This window comes from Caretta caretta, chromosome 23 (assembly GCF_965140235.1).
Source record: "Caretta caretta isolate rCarCar2 chromosome 23, rCarCar1.hap1, whole genome shotgun sequence".
NCBI classification, from domain to species: domain Eukaryota; kingdom Metazoa; phylum Chordata; order Testudines; family Cheloniidae; genus Caretta; species Caretta caretta.
In genome coordinates this window covers 10555496-10574688 of record NC_134228.1, presented here as the reverse complement: position 1 = coordinate 10574688, position 19193 = coordinate 10555496, and the positions used below count along the sequence as shown (strand labels likewise).

The window sequence follows — 19193 nt, the reverse complement described above, 5'->3', positions numbered from 1 at the left end:
CTGAGAGCAGGATTACACAGAACAAGCCCCACTCATGTCCTGCCTTGAGAATTCCCTGTGTTCACCCAGCACCCAAACTTGCCCCATCAAATTCCCTGTAGAACCCAAATTCCCTGCAGAACCCAATGGAGCCCCCTGGACATTCCCCTGCACCTGCTCTCACCTGCTGCTCTCAGATCCCAGCCTGTTGCAGTCCTACCTGGAAATCCTCGGCCAGGGACACTGCCTGGGCGCACGTCTCTGGGCAGTGTTCAGAAACCCAGCTCTGGATTTCTTCCGGCAGGATGGTCAGGAACTGCTCCAGGATCAGCAGCTCCATGATCTGCTCCTTGGTGCGGCTCTCCGGCTTCAGCCATCGATGGGAGAGTTCCCAGAGTCTGCAGAAAACTGCCCGGGGCCCCTCGGCCTCCTGGTAGCGGAACTGCCTGAAGCGCTGGCGCTGTGTCTCTGTGCCAAGGTTGCAGCCTCGCAGGACGGCTGCCTTCACCTTCCCGTAATCTCCAGCGTCTCTGGCATCCAGGCTGCTAACGGCCTGCCGAGCTTTTCCACTGAGGGCCGGCACAAGGCGGGTCACCCACTCTTTTCTGGGCCACTGGCAGGCTTCAGCCACTTGCTCGAAGGAAGCCAGATAGGCCTCAATATCCTCCTCTGGGGTCAGCTCCAGCAGTGGAGGGTTTTTTGACGCAGGGACTGATGTCGGCATAGCCACAACAGGTGTCCGTAAGCTCTGTAGCTCCTCCTGAAATTGATCTTTCCAATACCGGGACATCCTGTCACACTGCTCAGTCCTCAGCTGCCATCGAGGACTTACTGAGATGGTTGGTCCCAGGACTGGCTGCTTCCCGTCTCTCTCCAGCTCATTCCCTGCTTTTGGGCCCATTGGATCTGCCATTTCCATATTCTCTCGCGGAGCCTGGATGTGGAGACCCAGGAGCTACTGATCTGTCTTCAAGGACCAGCTTATCCCCGCTGGGGCCTGCGCCCTAGTTCTCCAACTTCGGTCTCTCCGTCGGTCCTGCTGGATGCGTCCAGGCTCCTGGGAGGGCTGCAGCAAAACAATTAATCAGGATGCTACTGTGTGATGGGAGAGTCAGAACCACAACAAACAGAGGGGAAAAGAGAGACCTAGCCATGATTCACCCAAACACCCACCGACCCATAACCCCAGCTCCCTGCCCCCCAGCACAGAAAGGCTCATCCTCCACCCATAACCCAGCTCCCTGCCCCCCAGCACAGAAAGGCCCCCTCCCACCCATCAACCCAGGTTCCTGCCCCCCAACACAGAAAGGCCCATCCCCCACCCATCACCCCAGGTTCCTGCCCCCCAGCACAGACAGGCCCACCCCCCACCCATCACCCCAGGTTCCTGCCCCCCAGCACAGAAAGGCTCATCCTCCACCCATAACCCAGCTCCCTGCCCCCCAGCACAGAAAGGCCCCCTCCCACCCATCAACCCAGGTTCCTGCCCCCCAACACAGAAAGGCCCATCCCCCACCCATCACCCCAGGTTCCTGCCCCCCAGCACAGACAGGCCCACCCCCCACCCATCACCCCAGGTTCCTGCCCCCCAGCACAAACAGGCCCCTCTCCCACCCATCACCCCAGCTCCCTGCCCCACAGCACAGACAGGCCCATCCCCCACCCATCATCCCAGTTTCCTGCCCCCCAGCATAGAAAGGCTCATCCTCCACCCATAACCCAGCTCCCTGCCCCCCAGCACAGACAGGCCCCTCTCCCACCCATCACCCCAGGTTCCTGCCCCCCAGCACAGACAGGCCCATCACCCACCCATCACCCCAGCTCCCTGCCCCCCAGCACAGACAGGCCCATCCCCCACCCATCACCCCAGCTCCCTGCCCCCCAGCACAGGCCCATCCCCCACCCATCACCCCAGCTCCCTGCCCCCCAGCACAGACAGGCCCCTCTCCCACCCATCACCCCAGGTTCCTGCCCCCCAGCACAGACAGGCCCCTCTCCCACCCATCACCCCAGCTCCCTGCCCCACAGCACAGACAGGCCCCTCTCCCACCCATCACCCCAGGTTCCTGCCCCCCAGCACAGAAAGGCCCATCCCGCATCCATCACCCCAGCTCCCTGCCCCCCAGCACAGGCCCATCCCCCACCCATCACCCCAGCTCCCTGCCCCCCAGCACAGGCCCATCCCCCACCCATCACCCCAGCTCCCTGCCCCCCAGCACAGACAGGCCCCTCTCCCACCCATCACCCCAGGTTCCTGCCCCCCAGCACAGAAAGGCCCATCCCGCATCCATCACCCCAGATTCCTGCCCCCCAGCACAGACAGGTCCATCACCCCAGGTCCCGGCCACCCCGCCCTCACCACACCACCCCGCCTGGACGCAGGGAGGCCGGCCCAGTTCCCTAGACAAAGAGCTTCCGCGCCGGCCAGCGCAGGGTTAATCCCTCCGCGCGGGGATTGGCAGCGATCGCTGTCAGTCAGATCCGGCCCCGCCCCGCCCAGCTGGGCCGGTCTCCGGGAGCGGGGGCAGCCGGAGCCCGGCGACCTCACTCCACGGGGATGGGCACAGCAGCTCCTACCGGGAAGCAAGTGGGGGTCTCCCTGCCCGCTGCTGAGGAGTGGGGGCCTCTGTGCTGGAGTTACAGGGCTGTGCAGGGGGCTCAGGGAGGGGCCTGGGGCAGGGAGCTGGGGTTACAAGTTGGGGGGTGCTGTGCAGTGGCTCAGTTACAGGGCTGTGCTGGGGCAGGGCAGGGAGCTCAGGGAGGGACCTGTATGGGCTGGGGATGATGTGCAGGGGGTTACAGCCCTGCACAAACACCTGTACCTTAACTGGGGAGGAAGTTCATTAGAGTCCAGCCCATCCCCACCTGGGTCCTTATCATGGGTGCCCTTTGCCATATCATATTGAAGCGGGAGCCAACCCTGCATGTCAAGAGCCTGTGTTTCAAAGTGTTCTGAGGTCCACACACAAGCACAAATTGCCATGAAAAATGGCTGCCTCATCAGGGCCAAGGGTAGGATTTTTGGTGCAAATGTGGGGTCACTCCCTCTCGGGGGTGCAGAGATACAGTCCCTGGAGTAAAGGGTCCGTACACGTCGCTTGCTCTCACACTGTTCTTGGCACACACCTGTGGCTGAATCCATGCCCCTGGAGTTTACCCAGTGCGGTTTGACCCCAGCTAGTGACCAATGCTCTGTGCCAGGCCAGGAAAGCAATATTTCAGCAGTTACTAGAGGTTCTGTGTGACTCTACAAATAGGCTCACCTGCCAGAGAAAGTGATTTGTGCAGGCACTGTGGGACAGGCACACCAGGAGCCTGGCTCCTGACTCTGGTCACTAGCTTTGTGGACAAGCTCAACTCCTGTTATGGTCAGTGGGTGGCTTAGGAAGCTTGATGACAGTCCATGAACTAAGGCAAAGCCCGAGGAGCATGAGTTCAAGTCTTCTGCTCAGCTGGTTTAGAGAATGGCTGATGTGCACATTGCCACCCTCTGCCTTTGTTCTTCTCCAGGGGGCTATTCTTGGAAGTAGTTCCCTGGGTGCCGGCTGTATTATAGAGGAGCACTAGAGCCTGTTATCCAAAGTGCTCCAAAATCCATGTCTGTAGGGAGACTGTCTAGAAAACGTCCCCTCTGAGCAAGGCCCCAACCTGCCTCATCAGAGATAACAGGCCTGTATCCTTCCTGAGCGTTGGAGGACAGCAGGGAAAATGTCCAAGAGTAGCGTGGGGGAAACTCTAAGGCCTTGTCTTCACTAGGAAAAAGGGTGAGTTGAGGCCAGACTTAGCAAACACGAGATAGCTCAGTGCAATCTGAACTTGAGAATTTCCCTAGTCAAAACACCCCCCTGAGGACTCAGTAGTTGCTTACATCCATCCATCATTGTGGTAAGGAATCCTTCTGGAACATCGCCTCCGTGAGCCCGGATTGAGCCTTGTACCAGACCATTAGTACTGGCCAGAACCAGCATGCAGCAGAGTGGTGTGTGTAACCCAAGGCAGGGTGGGGTTCTCCTAGGCACTGAGAATATGTGTGGGGGTGAAACACTCCTCTATTTCCCTGTCACCCCTGAAGGGACAGTGGCAGCTGTTCTAGTGGCCCTAAAACACTACAGCCCATTACGAACATTATCACAGATTGTGAGATTTCGAGTCGAGGGACCACTGGGATAATCTACACGACTCTCTGCATGGCCCAGACAGGAAATGGGGGCTGTCCTGCCCTCTAGCTGCAGATGCACCCTCTTCAGCTGGCAGGGTGAGCGCTGACAACTAGCTGCAACTGCGTCCTGGATTGGCCCACTGTACCTAGCCCAGCAAGGGGATGAAGAGGAATGATGATACAGGATTGTGTTAGACACAGCCTAGGAAACAGCAACCTCTGTTAGGGATAGGGCAGGTTTGGCATGGTCCCCATACCAGTTGCTAGCCCCAGTGGAGCAGAGGAAAGACTGTGTGGGCTGCAGTGTGGGATACGTTTCCTTAACTCTGTAGTTACTGGTTTTCAGAGCTGTAGGTTTGGCCCCACTCAACCTGCTGGGAGGGCACTAGGCAACCCGACCTGGGTTTCTGGCAGTGAATTTGGCTCTCTTTCTGTCTCTCTCCGTCTGAAATCTGCCAGAAGTCCCTCCCACCACACAGGGACCAAACAGTTGCTTTGTCTAAAAACTTGCCCCCTCTGCATTGTTACTACCTGGTCTCACACTGCCCAACCCAGCCTAGGATGGTGGGTTGTGACCTGTTGTGGAAAGTGAGATTTAAACACTAGACACTCAGGTGCGAGACTAGAGGCTGGTTATTTCCAGCAGAAACAGGAGTGAAATACGGAAGTTTGAGACCTAGAGCTTGGATAAGGTTGGGGACCCCAGACAGAGAATGGCTGCAGAGCAGGGGAGCTGTCAACTCCTCGGTCTCCAGGTTCAGGCTCCAGGAGAGCAGGCAACTAAAGTGAAAATTGAAACCCATGGTCCAGTGGACCCTGACACATGGAAGGAACAAAAGGGAGCAGAGAAAATCCAAGTAGCCACCTTTTGGCAGCTGCTGAGATGGCACAAGCGGTCAGGAGTGAGCGACAGGAGGGGTTGCTCCAGTGTTGAGGAGTCCAAGTTCAGGAGGTGCTGCAAACCCTATATAGACCCTTCGTGAAGTTGTGTCGGCTTTAGCCCTAATGGGGAGACACAAAGCGGTCAGAGATGATGCTGGATGAGGCCTTGGCTTCCTTTGAGTGAATGGCTGAAGCCTGCCAGTGGCTGGGAGGAGAATGGGTGACCCAAATCAGGGAATCCCAACAGGCCTACAAGAGTCTGGATGCACAAGGTGCTGGAGCCTATGAGAAGGTGAAAGGAGCCATCCTGCAAGGGTGCGACATCAGCATGGACACGCAGCACCTGCGTTTCATGCAATTCCACTGCCAGGGAGCCCCAAGAGGTTTACAGCCTTCCGATGGTTGAAGCCAGAGATCTGCACCAAGGAGCAGATCACAGAGCTGCTCATGCTGCAGCACTTTCTGACAATCATGCTTGTGTAAATCCACAGCTGGGGGTGCGTATGTCACCCCTAGGGACCTGCAGAGGATCCATAGCCAGGACAGCGAGACACTGGGACATAGGAGCAGCAGGCGAGAGCAGATGCACAGGCCTCCTTTCGGATATGAAGATCATTTGACCTGTCAGCTCTGGCATGGGTACAAGAAGGGGAATTCTCCAAGTAAAAAGGGGGTGGGGCTTGTTCCACATAACTAGCTCTCAGCACCCTCTGGGCCTGAGGCCAAACTCACAGATTAGGAATGTCTTGGAGGTGTTGGAGTTTGTAGTGGCTGATTTACATCCTCCTCTTCTTCCTCCACTTTCACTGGAGTCCCCCCCCCCCCCATTCCTCATCTGAAGTTTCTAATCCCTTGTATTCCTTACGGAAGGCATCTTCCCTCTTCTTGTGGCAACTCACAGAGTGTTTGGAAAGGGACACCCAGTCATCTTGCCCTGACATCTCAGAGCTGTTTTCCTGGGGCATCCTGGTTTTCAGCACCAACCCCTTGACCAAAGCAATGAGATCTTCTTGGGACAATCTGCCAAACATCTCACCCTAACTGGCAGAGGAGATGACACAGTGGTAACAGCACTACAATCCTGCGTCTTCACCACAGCTTGCACTGCTGCTACTGCCAATGGAGGAGCTGGACTAAAGGTGAATTACAGGTCCTCATTTTCCTGCTGTACCCAAGGCCTGGGTGAAGAGGGCTCCTTAGCCCCCCGAGACTGCAGGAACAGCAGCATCCAGTCACAGCGCACACGGTTTGCTAACTGCAGTGGCAGTTGAAGTTGCAAGTCTGGTTTTGCTTTACTGGCTCTGGGAGCCCAGTGCTACAGGGTGCATGATGTCTCCATGGGAACAGCAGGACACCTGCTCCAGAGTGTGAACTGCTCTTCCGGGCACTCAGTGAGGATGCAAATACACTGGCCCAAAGGCTTGGGCCTGCACCAATTCTGGCTACCCTGGTTCTTACTCTTGTAACATCTTGGGGTGAGTTCCTCCAAGTGTTGCCTCCCCAAACAATCAAATGAATAGCTGTGCACAGGGGCAGGCGCTCTTCCATTATCCGTGGAAATTCTGCAATAGTGTTACTGCCTCCAGAGCACCAGGCCCCTTTCTCCCACCAGGTACTCCTACTGCACGGAAGGAGCCAGAGTATGATCTTGGTGTAATCTGTTTATTCAGACCCTGTACCCAGGTCCTGTTTCCCTGGAGAGTGGTAGGAACAAAGCAGTGCAGGCAGCTCCCTTACACAGAAATTTCAGGTAAGGTACCCCGGCTCTGTTCCACAAAGCAGCTATTCTGCACCTCTGCCGCTGCCTAGAGCTCATAGCCAGCTCTCTGCAAAGTGCTCAGCACAGCACCTTGTCCCACCCAGCTCCTGTAGGCTTCTCCTAGGAAAGCCCTTCAGCACCACGCCTCCTAGGAGCAGATGGTTTGTCAGATGGCCCTATAAGTCAGTCCTCCACCCCACCCCCGTGCATCCAGGTGCTTTGTATCACAAGTCTCAGCTTCCCCTTCTGTTAGACTGAAGGGGAGTGCTGAAGCCCATCCATTCACTTTAACTCAGGCTGCCATCATCTCTGCATCAATGACCCCCTCAGGTCCTTTCAACAGGGAAGGGTATGTCTACGCTGCCGGCTTAGCCTGTGTTCTTACATGGGTTTTAGCCTAGCATCCCCACACAACCCTTAAAAAGCATGCTTGCTTGCCTAGCTGGGGTTATTATTTATATTATGGTAGCGTCCAGGAGCCCCACTGGTGGACCAGGCCCCCATCGTGCTAGGTGCTGTACAAAAGATGGTCACTTCCCCAGAGTTTACACTGGGTTAAAGTTGTGCTCCAACCGCCTCACTGTCCAGCGAGGATGCAGCAACACATGTGTAGCTGAGCTGGGGTTTAGATAATCCCTGCCGGTTTATGTACATCCTTCATTCCATGCAGCCTGCTCCATGTTCTGGGCAGCTCAGCGCAGTTCTGCTGAGCAGTCAGAGAAGTTGCCCACCAGTAGGATGCTAGCTGGGTTAACCTCTGGTGTGCATATAGCAGGGAGCCTGAGTTTGGGAGAAGCACCCAAAACATTCCCTTGTATGAGAAGCTCTTGCAGAGGCTGGTGAGGTGGGAATCCAGCAGATGGCTGTGCAGAGCAAAGGCGCACATTACAAACCTAATGACCATCTCCCACGAGGCAAAGGTTGGCACCTGACAACTACCTGCCCTTACTACAGGGCTGTCAACTGAGCACCCATCCCAGCCTCAAGCGCAGAGCCCACAGTCCTCCATCACAGGCTTTTGAGTTTTAGGGTTTTTGCCTGGGGCAGATGGAGGAGATCCCAGCAGAAGGGGGGTGGAGTCACAGGAACAGACTGGCCTGGCATGGCCAGCTCCTCACACAGGTCTGCTTCCTTATGCAGGAGTTCTGGAGCCATTGCTGGTCTCCCCAGGTCTGCAAGATGATGTGACCCCACCACGCTGTGCTAGCCATCCTGCATGAGAAGCCCTGGGCTACATATAGGCAATGCATAGCAACTGCAGCATGCAAAAGGTGTCATCAGTCTGCCATGAATTAACTCCCCTCCAAGACCCACTGCTGCCATCTGTGGGTCAGCAACTTGTGCTAAAATGCTGTCTGTTGTCATTAGCCCCTCCATCTGTATTCTGTAATAACAGTGAAGCCACTAGCAGGAACAGCTCTTCCAACCGTGCTGGATCCATGGCATGGCACGGCACCAGCTGGAGCGGGCAGAGGCCTGAAGTGCCGTAGCTACAGGTGTTGCTGGCTAAGAACACTTCCACCACAAAGGGGTCTGGGAAAGACAGACAAGCTCTCCCACAATACACCACAAACCAATTCCTAGAGTGGCTCCAGCACCCTGGCATACACCCTCAGAAATCCTAGCGCCGAACCCCTGCCATTGCCATGTGACTGTGAACATGGCTATATGGGTCTGGGTCGTGTGGGGCTCTGCAGGGTGGACACTCACAGACAAGCCTGGCAAGCAGGAATTCACAGGCACGGGAGTCCAGACACGCCTACACTCTGCCATGTGGACACCCCCAAAGTGACCAGGCACTGCTGGGGGGTTCAAGCCCTGAGACTCCTCAGGGGAACAAAGCAAAGGCCGGCCCTCCTCATCGATATTGGGCTAAGTTTTAATACAGTTAACTCAGGTGATTGGCACTAGGGTCTGGGCACCCTGGTTAGCCTAGCCCAGGTGTGAATGTCCCTACTGCAAGCCCTATCTGCATTACTGTGTCTACACTTCCCTGTGCATGTCCGGTCTGGGGGCAGATCCTGTAGTTCTTTGTTTTGAGATGCTGTACAATTCCTTCCCAGTCAATGATCGAAGAATCTGTCTGTCCTTCGGGATGCATTGTGGGAAAGCACTGGAGGACTATGAGCACTGAGGGGACTTTGCCTGTGTCCTCACTGCAACATGGGTGAGTTTTAGCCTGAGTTTAACAACAGTCTGAGCTCTAACCTATACCCCGAGCTGTGTAAACTAGCCTGGGATTAAAGCACCCTGAATCATGGGTCAGAAGACTTTCTGTGTGGGTAGAAGGGGATTGGGCTAAAACCCAGAGGAAAGCCTGGGTTAACTGTGCAGCAAAGACAAACCACATTGTGTGTGACAGGGTAACAGGAGTTGGGTTTTGAGGCCTGATTTCCCTCGGGCTCTGCAGAACCATTTTCTGTTCCTACACTTCAAATATTCCTGGTGAACACCTGCAGCGGAGCTTTCAGCCAGGATGGCCTCACTCATCCACAGCTGCAGCTCTGACGTGGATTCTCTGGTGCCGGGTGAGAGCTGACTTGTTGCTGAAGCTCTTCCCACACTTGGCGCAGGGGAAGGGCCGTTCCCCGGTGTGGGAGCGCTCGTGAATGGTGAGGTAAGCCAGGTACTTGAAGCTCTTCCCGCACTCGGCACAGGGGTAGGGCTTCTCCTGTGTGTGAGTCCTCTGGTGCACTGTCAGGGTGGAGAGCTGGCTGAAGTGTTTCCCACACTCAGCGCAGGGGTAGGGCCGCTCACCCGTGTGGGAGCGCTGGTGCTTGGTCAGGTCCGCAGGGCTGGTGAAGGTTTTCCCGCACTCAGCACAGGAGAAGGGTCTCTCCCCCGTGTGCAGTCGCTGGTGTGTGGTCAGAGCGCAGAGGTAGCCGAAGCGTTTTCCACACTTCCCACAGGGGTAGGGCCGCTTGCCTGTGTGGATTCTCTGGTGCTTGCTCAGCCCTGTCCTGGTGGTGAAGGTCTTGCCACACTCCACACAGGGGAAGGGTCTCTGCCCTGTGTGGGCTCTCCGGTGCCTCACGAGCGTGGAGAGGTGGCCAAAGCGTCTCCCGCACTCAGTGCATGGGTAGGGCCTCTCCTGCGTGTGAGTCCTGTGGTGCATCTTCAGGTTGGAGAGCCGGTTGAAGCGCTTCCCGCACTCGGTGCAGGGGTAGGGCCGCTCGCTCGTGTGGGAGCGCTGGTGCTTGCTGAGGTCCGAGGAGCTGGTGAAAGTTTTCCCGCACTCGTCACAGGGGAACAAGCCCTCCCCTGTGTGGGTTCTCTGGTGCGTAGTCAGCGTGCAGAGATAGCCAAACAGTTTCCCGCACTCTCCACACGAGTAGGGCTTCTCGCGCGTGTGGCTTCTCTGGTGGGTTTTGAGATGCGCTGGACAGCTGAATCTCTTCCCACATTCGGCGCAGGGATAACGTCTCTCTTTCTCATGGACCTTGCCATGAGCCATGAGCTCCTGCTTTTCCCTGAAGCTTTCCCCACAGTCTCGACATCTATGGTATTGCTCTTGGTGAAGGTCCCCTGTGGTCTGAGGTCTCCCCTGCGGAAGGAGCTGGGTTAGTGTCCTGAATCTACTGCATTGTTCCTCTGGGAGGCCTGGCTCCTTCCCTGCTGGGATCTTCTTCTGCCTCTTGCAGGCTCCTCCCTGCTCAGGTGTGTGGGTAACGCTCTCCCCTGATCCACTCTGAGATACGCTGGGGGGCAGCACCATTTCAGGCCCTTCGTTGCGAGGCTTCTCTTCAGCCTGGCTCAGGATTCCAGCACCTGCTGGATGGAAGAGAATCCAGAGATTATTTCATCTCTCATATGTCCAACGGTGGGAGTGACTGCACAGCCCTTCATGGGAGAGACCCCCAGGAGGAGCCCCTCTGTCCGCTGCATGGGGGCTATGGAGGGGCACAACCAGGAAGCTGTCTCCTTCCTCTTCCCCCAGTGCCCACAATAACTTTTCTCCGCCAGTCCCATCACTTCCCCTCCAAACTCCCTCTGCCCCCTCTCTGTCCCATCTCTTTAGCTCTTCTCCCACCCACAGACTCCTTATCCCTGGCCCTCTCCTTTTCTTGGCTCCCATTTACGTGAGGGATCACCTCTCCCGGTGCTACACTGCCACAGCTGAGATCAGCAGAGGTGCTTGAGTTGGATCCTCTGTGGGAGGAAGCTGCTGGCAGGAGATTCTCTGGAAGGAGTCCAAATGTTGGATCTCACTCCTCCACTTGGTCCATCAGAGCCCAGATGTGTTAGCATGCTGCAAAGCCCATCTCTTTATCTTCTCACTAAGGCTGTGAGGAGGGGGCGGGCTGAGATGGATGTATTTACTGTGGGTGTTTTTAAGGTATAGGATATGCACTCAGAGCACGCTGAGTTGGGTTATAAAATTTGAAAATCGTGCTACTCATAAATCCTGCTCTCCAGTCAGGCCCCAATTCTTTCATTCTTCTGCAGATCAATCTTCTTGTAAATTGCACTAACCAATCTCTTTGGAGCCCCTGCCATACTAGACAGGGCTGCTGTCCAGGCTATTTTTAGGCAGTGATCATGCTCCCCACCCATATCCACTTCCACATTAGAGATGACCGAACAACAGAAAGATATCTTTGCAAACAACTTTAAAGTTTCAAAGTTGTTTTGTTCCCTGGGGTCAAAATGGACCATTTTGGGGGGGTTACATAAGAATGGCCCTACTGGGTCAGACCAATGGTCCATCTAGCCCAGTATCCTGTCTTCCAACAGTGGCCAATGCCAAGTGCTTCAGAGGGAATGAACAGACCAGGCAATCATCGAGTGATCCGTCCCCTGTCGTCCACTTCCAGCTTCTGGCAAACAGAGGTTTAGGGACACCCAGAGAGAGCATGGGGCTGCGTCCCTGACCATCTTGGCTACTAGTTATTGGTGGACCTATCCTCTAGGAACTTATCTAATCCTTTTTCGAAACTTGTTACAGTTTTGGCTTGAGTTGGTGTCAGGGTTCCCTCCCCACTCTGAACTCTGGGGTACAGATATGGGGACCCACATGAAAGACCCCCTAAGCTTATTTCTACCAGCTTATGTTAAAAACTTCCCCAAGGTACAAATTCTTCCTTGTCCTTGGACTGTATTGCTGCCACCACCAAGTGAGTTAGACAAAGATTCAGGAAAAGAACCACTTGGAGTTCCTGATTCCCCAAAATATCCCCCCAAGCCCCTTCACCTCCTTTCCTGGGGAGGCTTGAGAATAATATACCAACCAAATAGGTAAACAAGGTGAGCACAGACCAGACCCTTGGGCTTTTAGGACACTAAAAACCAATCAGGTTCTTAAAAGCAGAAATTTATTATAAAAAAGTAAAAGAAACACCTCTGTAAAATCAGGATGGAAGGTAATTTTACAGGGTAATAAGATTTAAAACACAGAGGATTCCCCTCTAGGCAAAACTTCAAAGTTATAAAAAACAGGAACAAACCTCCCCCTTAGCATAGGGAAAATTCACAAGCTAAAACAAAAGATAATCTAACACATTTCCTTGCTTTACTTACAATTTTTGTAATCTTAGATGTTTATTTCAGGTAGGGTTTTAGGAGAGGTTTTTATCCTGCCTGGTCCCGCTCTCTGTCCCGAGAGAGCACACAAAGAGAGCACAAACAAAACCTCCCCCCGCAGATTTGAAAGGATCTTCTTCCCTTATTGGTCCTTTTGGTCAGGTGCCAACCAGTTTATTTGAGCTTTTTAACCCCTTACAGGTAAAGGAGGGATTGTATGTTATCCTTAGTTGTATGTTTATGACAGTTGGGTTTCTGACTTTAAATACAAATATTTTATGAAAATCATAACAAATATTTTATTTATGTAGAAGTAGGTTTTACGTGATGGAAATTTAGCTCAAGAGACTGATTTTAAATAGGCACAAAAATGGCAAATGTCAGCAACATTCACAAAAAGTTTCAATTCAGAAAGTTATTTTTCACCAAAAAAAGAACTTGTGTTAGAGCAGCCTCTTTAGAGATACCAGCTGTTCTGTGTGCACTATTCTGCAGACCTACCCCTCAGCAAGAGCCTAGGGAACGGACCACGGGACTCTGTGTTACGCCACAGGGAGCTGGAGCAAGAATCTGGACAGGTGTCACCGCTCAGAGTCAGTTTGCTGAGCTGAGGATGTCACAGCTGGGCAGCACAGCACTGCCCTCTGCGGTGCTGGGTTTTATTCTGCAGGTGGTATCTCACTCCTGCGTATATCACACCACTGCCCTCAGACATTCCCTGAGCCCAGAGAATGGCACTGAGCCTGAGAGGGGATGGATTCCATTTCCTGTACTCCCCGACCAGAGATCCCAAGTCCCAGGGACGAGAAGACACAGAGAACCGTCTGACCAGGTGTGAGTGGATGGCAAGGACTAGGGGCTGGACAGTTAAGGAGTGGCCATTCAAACCAGACACCCCCCTTGCTACTAAGGCACCAGAGCCAGGGATGATAGACTGTGACTCTGATAAAGCTAGTAAAGAAGCCATCCTGGCCCACTTTGCTGTGTGTGAGGGAAGCTACAGGCAAAGGCTCAAGCCCCTAAAGACACCCCCTTGCCAGAGACTGACAATAAACTGAAGTGATTGTGCAGATGCTCGATGAAGCCAGGTGAACAGCATAAAGAAGCAGCTGGAGAACTACCACCTGTGCATGCTGAGACTGCAGGAGCCCGTGTCAGGAAAGGAGCATCCACCACTCAGGTAGGCGAGCAGCAGTAAGGCTGGCAGAGCAGAACCTCTAGACTTGCAGAAGCGGGGAAGTAAAGCCAAAGACTGATGTGGGATATGCTGCGCCTCAGGAGAATGTAAAACATCTGGGGAAAAGCTGCCAAACCCAGGGCCCAGAGAGGTCACCTGCTTTGCTGGCAGCACCCTGGCCACTCAGGCCCTGGCTGGCACCACATGTAAACAAGACATAATTAGGGCTGGGTCCATCCCGCCTTGTAAGTGATGGTAAAAGTGCGACTGGCAGAGGGGTACGAGTTGAACACAATCGGAGTAGGGTCAGGGATGCTAGTCACAGGCAGGGTGGTATCTAACGCTGGCTAAGAGATCATTCTTGGTCTGGACTCCCCAACTTTCCTGCCTTGGTTCGGCCAGCGGGGAGCTGTAAGGTGGCTAACAGGTCTCCGGTTGACAACAGGATGGGATCTTGGGCTGAGAGGGGCCACTGGGCCTTGGGAGTGACATGAGCGGGGAAGGAAATCCTGTCAGAGCTGCCAGCAATGGGGAGGAAAATGAGGAAGTTTCTGTGTTAGACCCAGCAAGCCAGGATATTGGGCCTGTAGGAAGTGGGAGGTTCCAGAGAGGCCCCAGCCCCAGAATCCCTCTTCCAAACATCAGTGGCAGCAGCTGGAGCGAAGGTGGAGGGGACATCTCAGTATGAAGGTGACCAGTGTATCAAGGGAACAACACCCTCTCCCTGGAGGATTCACAGGGAAAATGCTGGCCATGCCCAAGAGCTGCAGGGATGATGGCCTCTCACCTTGGGCACTAGCCCATGGGCCTGGTATCCGAGGCAAAAGAAAACTTATGCCTGAGTTGGGCAGAGATCTCCTTGGCCCAGCACAGCCCAGGCTGACCCATTGCCAGATGGGTATGGACAGGCTGTTTCCTGCCCTGTTCACAAGGGCCAACTCTTTTGCAGCCCCTTCCGATTGTTTCCATTCCTCCCCAGTGGAGAGCAGTGGATGCAGCAAAACCATCACACCGGAGTCCGGGCACCGCTCTAGCCTTGGGATCAGGAACTTTGTTACCATGTGCCCCCAAGACATTCCCAGAGAGGGATACGTATCGAGGAAGAGCAGCAACAAGTGCTGAAATGGGCTGGGTGGGTATCCAGGCCAAGGCGGGTATCCAGGCCAAGGCGGGGAGAACCCACTCATTGAACATAACAGCCCTGGAAAGGTGAAAATTCCTGCCCGACAGCATCTGCACAGAGCCCTGAGTCAGGTTAGGCAGCAGGAAACACAGAGCCCTCTGCATTAGAGCTCCCACCATTGCTACCCCGCAGGGGCTGCCCTGGGGATGGATCACAGCTCTAGGGATTTCCTCTCGAGTCCCAGGCCACAGGCACCCCAGTAAGAGTCTACTGCCTCAGGCCTTCCTGCAGAGGATTCTAGGGCCTCTCTGCAACGGAGATTGTCATGGTCTGAATCCCCTGCATCCCTCCCCAGCTGAGAGGGACCTGACCCCAGGCCTCAGGAAGTGGATGGGGGTGGGGAAGGGCACCCGCTGGGTAACGCCACTGAAAAGGACACCACAAGGAGGGTTCGCTACTGCTGGCTATGGGGCCACCTAGCTCCCACAGTCCTATCCCCACTGCCTGGGCCACTTGTCACCTAGGAGACCCACTGGCCACCCCAACCCCACACACTGCCTCTCTTGTTTTCCAGGCAGCAATCCTGCTGGGGAGCCTCCCCCCCCCGGCCTGAACCAGCCACTCCCCTGTTCTCCACACACACACTCAGCCTGAGGGACTCCCTTCCACATTGTTCCCTCAGTGCTCCCGGGAAGATCTGCCCCAAGCCCCTTCACAAGCTGGTTACCCATTTCTTGTCCAACTCTGGGCTCCTTTTCAGGGGCGCTTGGCAGCTCGTAATTCCTCAGTGCCGTCTCCTCCGTGGTTCCCCATGCGGGATGGGGCTGTAGTGGCTCCAGCTGGGGGCTCTGAGATTCCCATAATGCTTCAGGGGCATCCATCTCCTCTGGGGTCACGTCCCCAACCTTCACATGCACTGTGACCTGGGAACCAACCACATGGGTCACCGGGCGGTCAGGGGCTGGGGGGACGTTGGGGGATGTATGGATGGGGGGCAGAGTCAGCTCTGACCATTCCAGAGCCAAATGCAGTGGGGAAGAGCAGGAGACAGAGGCCACAATGAAGCACAGCCAGGCCCCTCCCTGCCCCCAGCTCATCCCCCCCACCTGTAACCCCAGCTCCCTGCCCCCCAGCACAGCAAGGCCCCTCCCTGCCCCCAGCTCATCCCCCCCACCTGTAACCCCAGCTCCCTGCCCCCCAGCACAGCTAGGCCCCTCCCTGCCCCCCAGCTCATGCCCCCACCTGTAACCCCAGCTCCCTGCCCCCCAGCACAGCCAGGCCCCTCCCTGCCCCCAGCTCATCCCCCCCACCCATAACCCCAGCTCCCTGCCCCCCAGCACAGCTAGACCCCTCCCTGCCCCCCCACCAGTAACCCCAGCTCCCTGCCCCCCAGAACAGCTAGGCTCCTCCCTGCCCCCCAGCTCATCCCCCCCCCACCTGTAACCCCAGCTCCCCGCCCCCGGCACAGCTAGGCCCCTCCCTGCCCCCCCTACCAGTAATCCCAGCTCCGTGCCCCCCAGCACAGCTAGGCCCGTAGCTCTGCCCCCACCTGTAACCCTAGCTCCCTGCCCCCTAGCACGCCAGGCCCCAGCTCCCCGCCCGGCCGCAGGGGAACTCGGGAGCCCCGTTCCCCCACACAAAGCTTCTGCCCCGGCCAGCACAGGGTTAATCTCTGCGCGCGGGGATTGGCGGCGATCGCTGCCAGTCAGGTCTGTCCCCGCCCTCTGCCCCTCAGAGCCCGTCTCCAGGGCAGGAGAGCTCAGACCACGTGGGTGGGCGTCGGGCCCGGGAGAGGCTCAGTCCGGCCCTGGGGCGGAGTCTGCCCCTGGCGCCCACCATCCTCCTCCGGGGTCCGGCAGCGGGCGCTGCAGAGGGGCCCTGAAGCCTTGGGCTGGGGCTGCGTGGAGAGAGCAGGGCGGGGAGCAGGAGGAACCGGAACCGGGGCTGGGTGGAGAGAGCAGGGCGGGGAGCAGGAGGAACCGGGGCTGGGGCTGCGTGGAGAGAGCAGGGCGGGGAGCAGGAGGAACCGGAACCGGGGCTGGGTGGAGAGAGCAGGGCGGGGAGCAGGAGGAACCGGGGCTGGGGCTGCGTGGAGAGAGCAGGGCGGGGAGCAGGAGGAACCGGGCTGCGGGGTCAGTGCAGGGAGTTGGGGCTGGTGGAATAGGTAGGGGGCCTGTCTGTGCTGGGGGGCAGGGAGCTGGGTTTTGGGTTGGGGGCAGGGGATCAGGAGCCCTCTGGGCTGGGGGCAAGGAGGGGCCTGTCTGGGGGCAGGGAAGCTCAGGAGTGGCTGGGAATCTCTTCCCCCCACCCCCACCCCTTTGTGAGAGCTGTTTGGGTTGTTGCTGGAGGGGACCCAGCTCACCTGCTCGCGGGAGGGCGGTGATTTTTCTGTTTTCGTGACATGGACGTTGGCCGTGTTGACTCTTGTAGGAGTCAGGAGCCCTGGCAGTGTTGCTGGAACAATTTGTATAGTGGGGGTGCTGAGAGCCATTCAACCACACTGTAAACTCTGGATACGATGGAAATTGCTTCAAGCTGGGGGTAGGGGAGCAGCACCCCTAGTTCCAACACCTATGAGCCCTGCACCCCAAGGCCTGCTCTGCACTGAGATGTGAAGCCCCATAGCGGCTAGCCAGCAAAGGGAACCGTGTTACAATAAGCTGTCCTGTTGAAAAGGACTGGTCTGGCTACTGCTCTCCACATGCTCAGGGCCTTTGGGGTGCTTACTTGGGCTCTGGGGGTAAGGCCATACTGCAGTTCTGAGCAAACGTCCTAGCCGGGACAGACAGTGCAGCTCCAGCTAGCGCCCTACAAACAGCAGTGTGGACACAGCGGCATGGGCTAGCCATCCGAGCTCAGCCCAAGGAGCTGGGCGGGCTTGGATTCTGGCAGCTGGCTGGTGCCCTAAAGTCCATGCTGCTGTTTGTAGCTTGAGCAGAGAAAGCATGAGTTGGGCTGGGAGGCTTGCTGCCAGCTGCACTGTAGAAATACCCTGTCTCCTTCAGAGCTGGCCATAGCTGGGGCAGGAAGTGGAGGGGAGAGATTCAGCTCCGTCCTGTGAGAGTTAGAGCCCAGAGCTGGGAGGGAACTTTGCGTTGGGGTCTGCACCGCTGGCAGCTCCAAGCTCTCTGAACTCATGAATCGGGCCCCACCCCCCAAACTACAGGAGTGGCTTAAAATTCATAGAGTTTCTAAAGAGTGATACATTTGGGTTCTTTGTATTTCTCTTCTATTTTCTGAAACTTTCAGCTGTACTCAGGGCACATCTTCCAGCTTTTGTCTGTGAGCAGGAGGGCTATTGCTATAACGGGTGGAGGTGGAGGTGGAGGCAGCGACTCTGTTATACACCCCTGCCATTCCCCTGTCCCACCCCTTCCCCTTCTATGAATTTACCCTCCTCGGGGGTAAATCATGGCCCGGTGCTCCCTGCACCCACTCTCTGCAATGTTCTAGAGGAGGCTCCAAGCATAGAGAACCTAGGGCCCATTGGATGGAAGGTGGGACACTGACCCCAAAGCAGAGGCACAGCATGGCGTTTCTGCCCTGTGCACTTAGCGTCATCTAACCAGATGGGGTCAGATCCTTCTCCAAAGTGAGCCACGCCTGGTGCTGATAATGCCGTCCCACAGCCCAGCTGCCTGCTTTCTACTTCTGCGTCATTTAAGTCACAGGTGTCATCCCACAGGTTATGTCACTCCAAGCCCGGCTTACCTTGTGCACAGGGCCCAGCCAAACTGATCTAGCCAACTGAAACCAACAGAAATGTCCACACGGTTTTGCAGCAGTTTAACTAAAGTGGTTTTTAAGCTGATTTAATTTAAATCAGGGCAAATTTTATGTGTGGACAATGTCTATCCTGGCTCTTACAATGGTGCCCATCACCCTAATGTTCTGATCTTCCCAAGGAGAGAGCTCAGACGTGCTCTCAGGCAATCTCTGGGAATGTGTGTGTGCTGCAAACCAGGGGAAATGCAAACCTTGGGGCTCTTGTAGCAAAGGTGGGTGAGGCTGCAGCACACATCACAACAGCTGTTCTGTCTTGTGCTGCAGCACCAGGGAGGCTGCTGTAACATAGAGCGGCTCCCTATGTTATGCCAGGCCCCATTTCAGCCCCACAGGCAGTCCGGGATCAGAAGGGCACAGAGATGGCAGTGTTCCCCCTCAATTGCTTTGGGTTGTGCTTCCTGGAGATGCAGCATGAGAGTTCACCCCAGATTCCTTCCTGTTCTTCAGGACCAGGGGAGAATTACTTTCATCACAGAGGAGGGTGGAAAGGAAGGCTAGCCCAAGGGTTAGGATGTGAGCCTGGAATGTGGGAGACCTGGCTCTGCCACAGATAAGCTGTGTGACCTTGGTCAAATAGCTTCATCTTTCCTGGTCTCAGCTCCCCACCTCTGAGCTGGGGATGATGATAAAACCCTCCCCTTCCTCCCAGGGGTGCTTTGGGGACAGATTGTGAGGGACTCAGATACTATGGGGGCTGTAAAAGTGCCTGAGACAGAAACTCCAGTGTCCGCAATAGGGCGAGCTGGGTTGAGTCCCCTCATGGGGAAGTGGGGTTCATTGATGGGCAGGTGAAAAATGACATGAATCC

General features: G+C 55.9%; 1 protein-coding gene across 1 annotated transcript in view; it reads right to left on the bottom strand.

The window, feature by feature from the left end:
• The window catches only part of LOC125628466 (uncharacterized), a 66142-nt gene extending 50577 nt beyond the window's left edge, over positions 1 to 15565 (bottom strand). The window contains 3 exon segments of the mRNA XM_075122306.1: positions 200 to 934; positions 9265 to 10550; positions 15327 to 15565. Of these exon segments, the coding sequence (XP_074978407.1) occupies positions 200 to 934; positions 9265 to 10550; positions 15327 to 15480 (2175 nt within the window). The 5' untranslated portion in view covers positions 15481 to 15565.
• Between the last annotated feature and the right edge of the window lie 3628 nt (positions 15566 to 19193).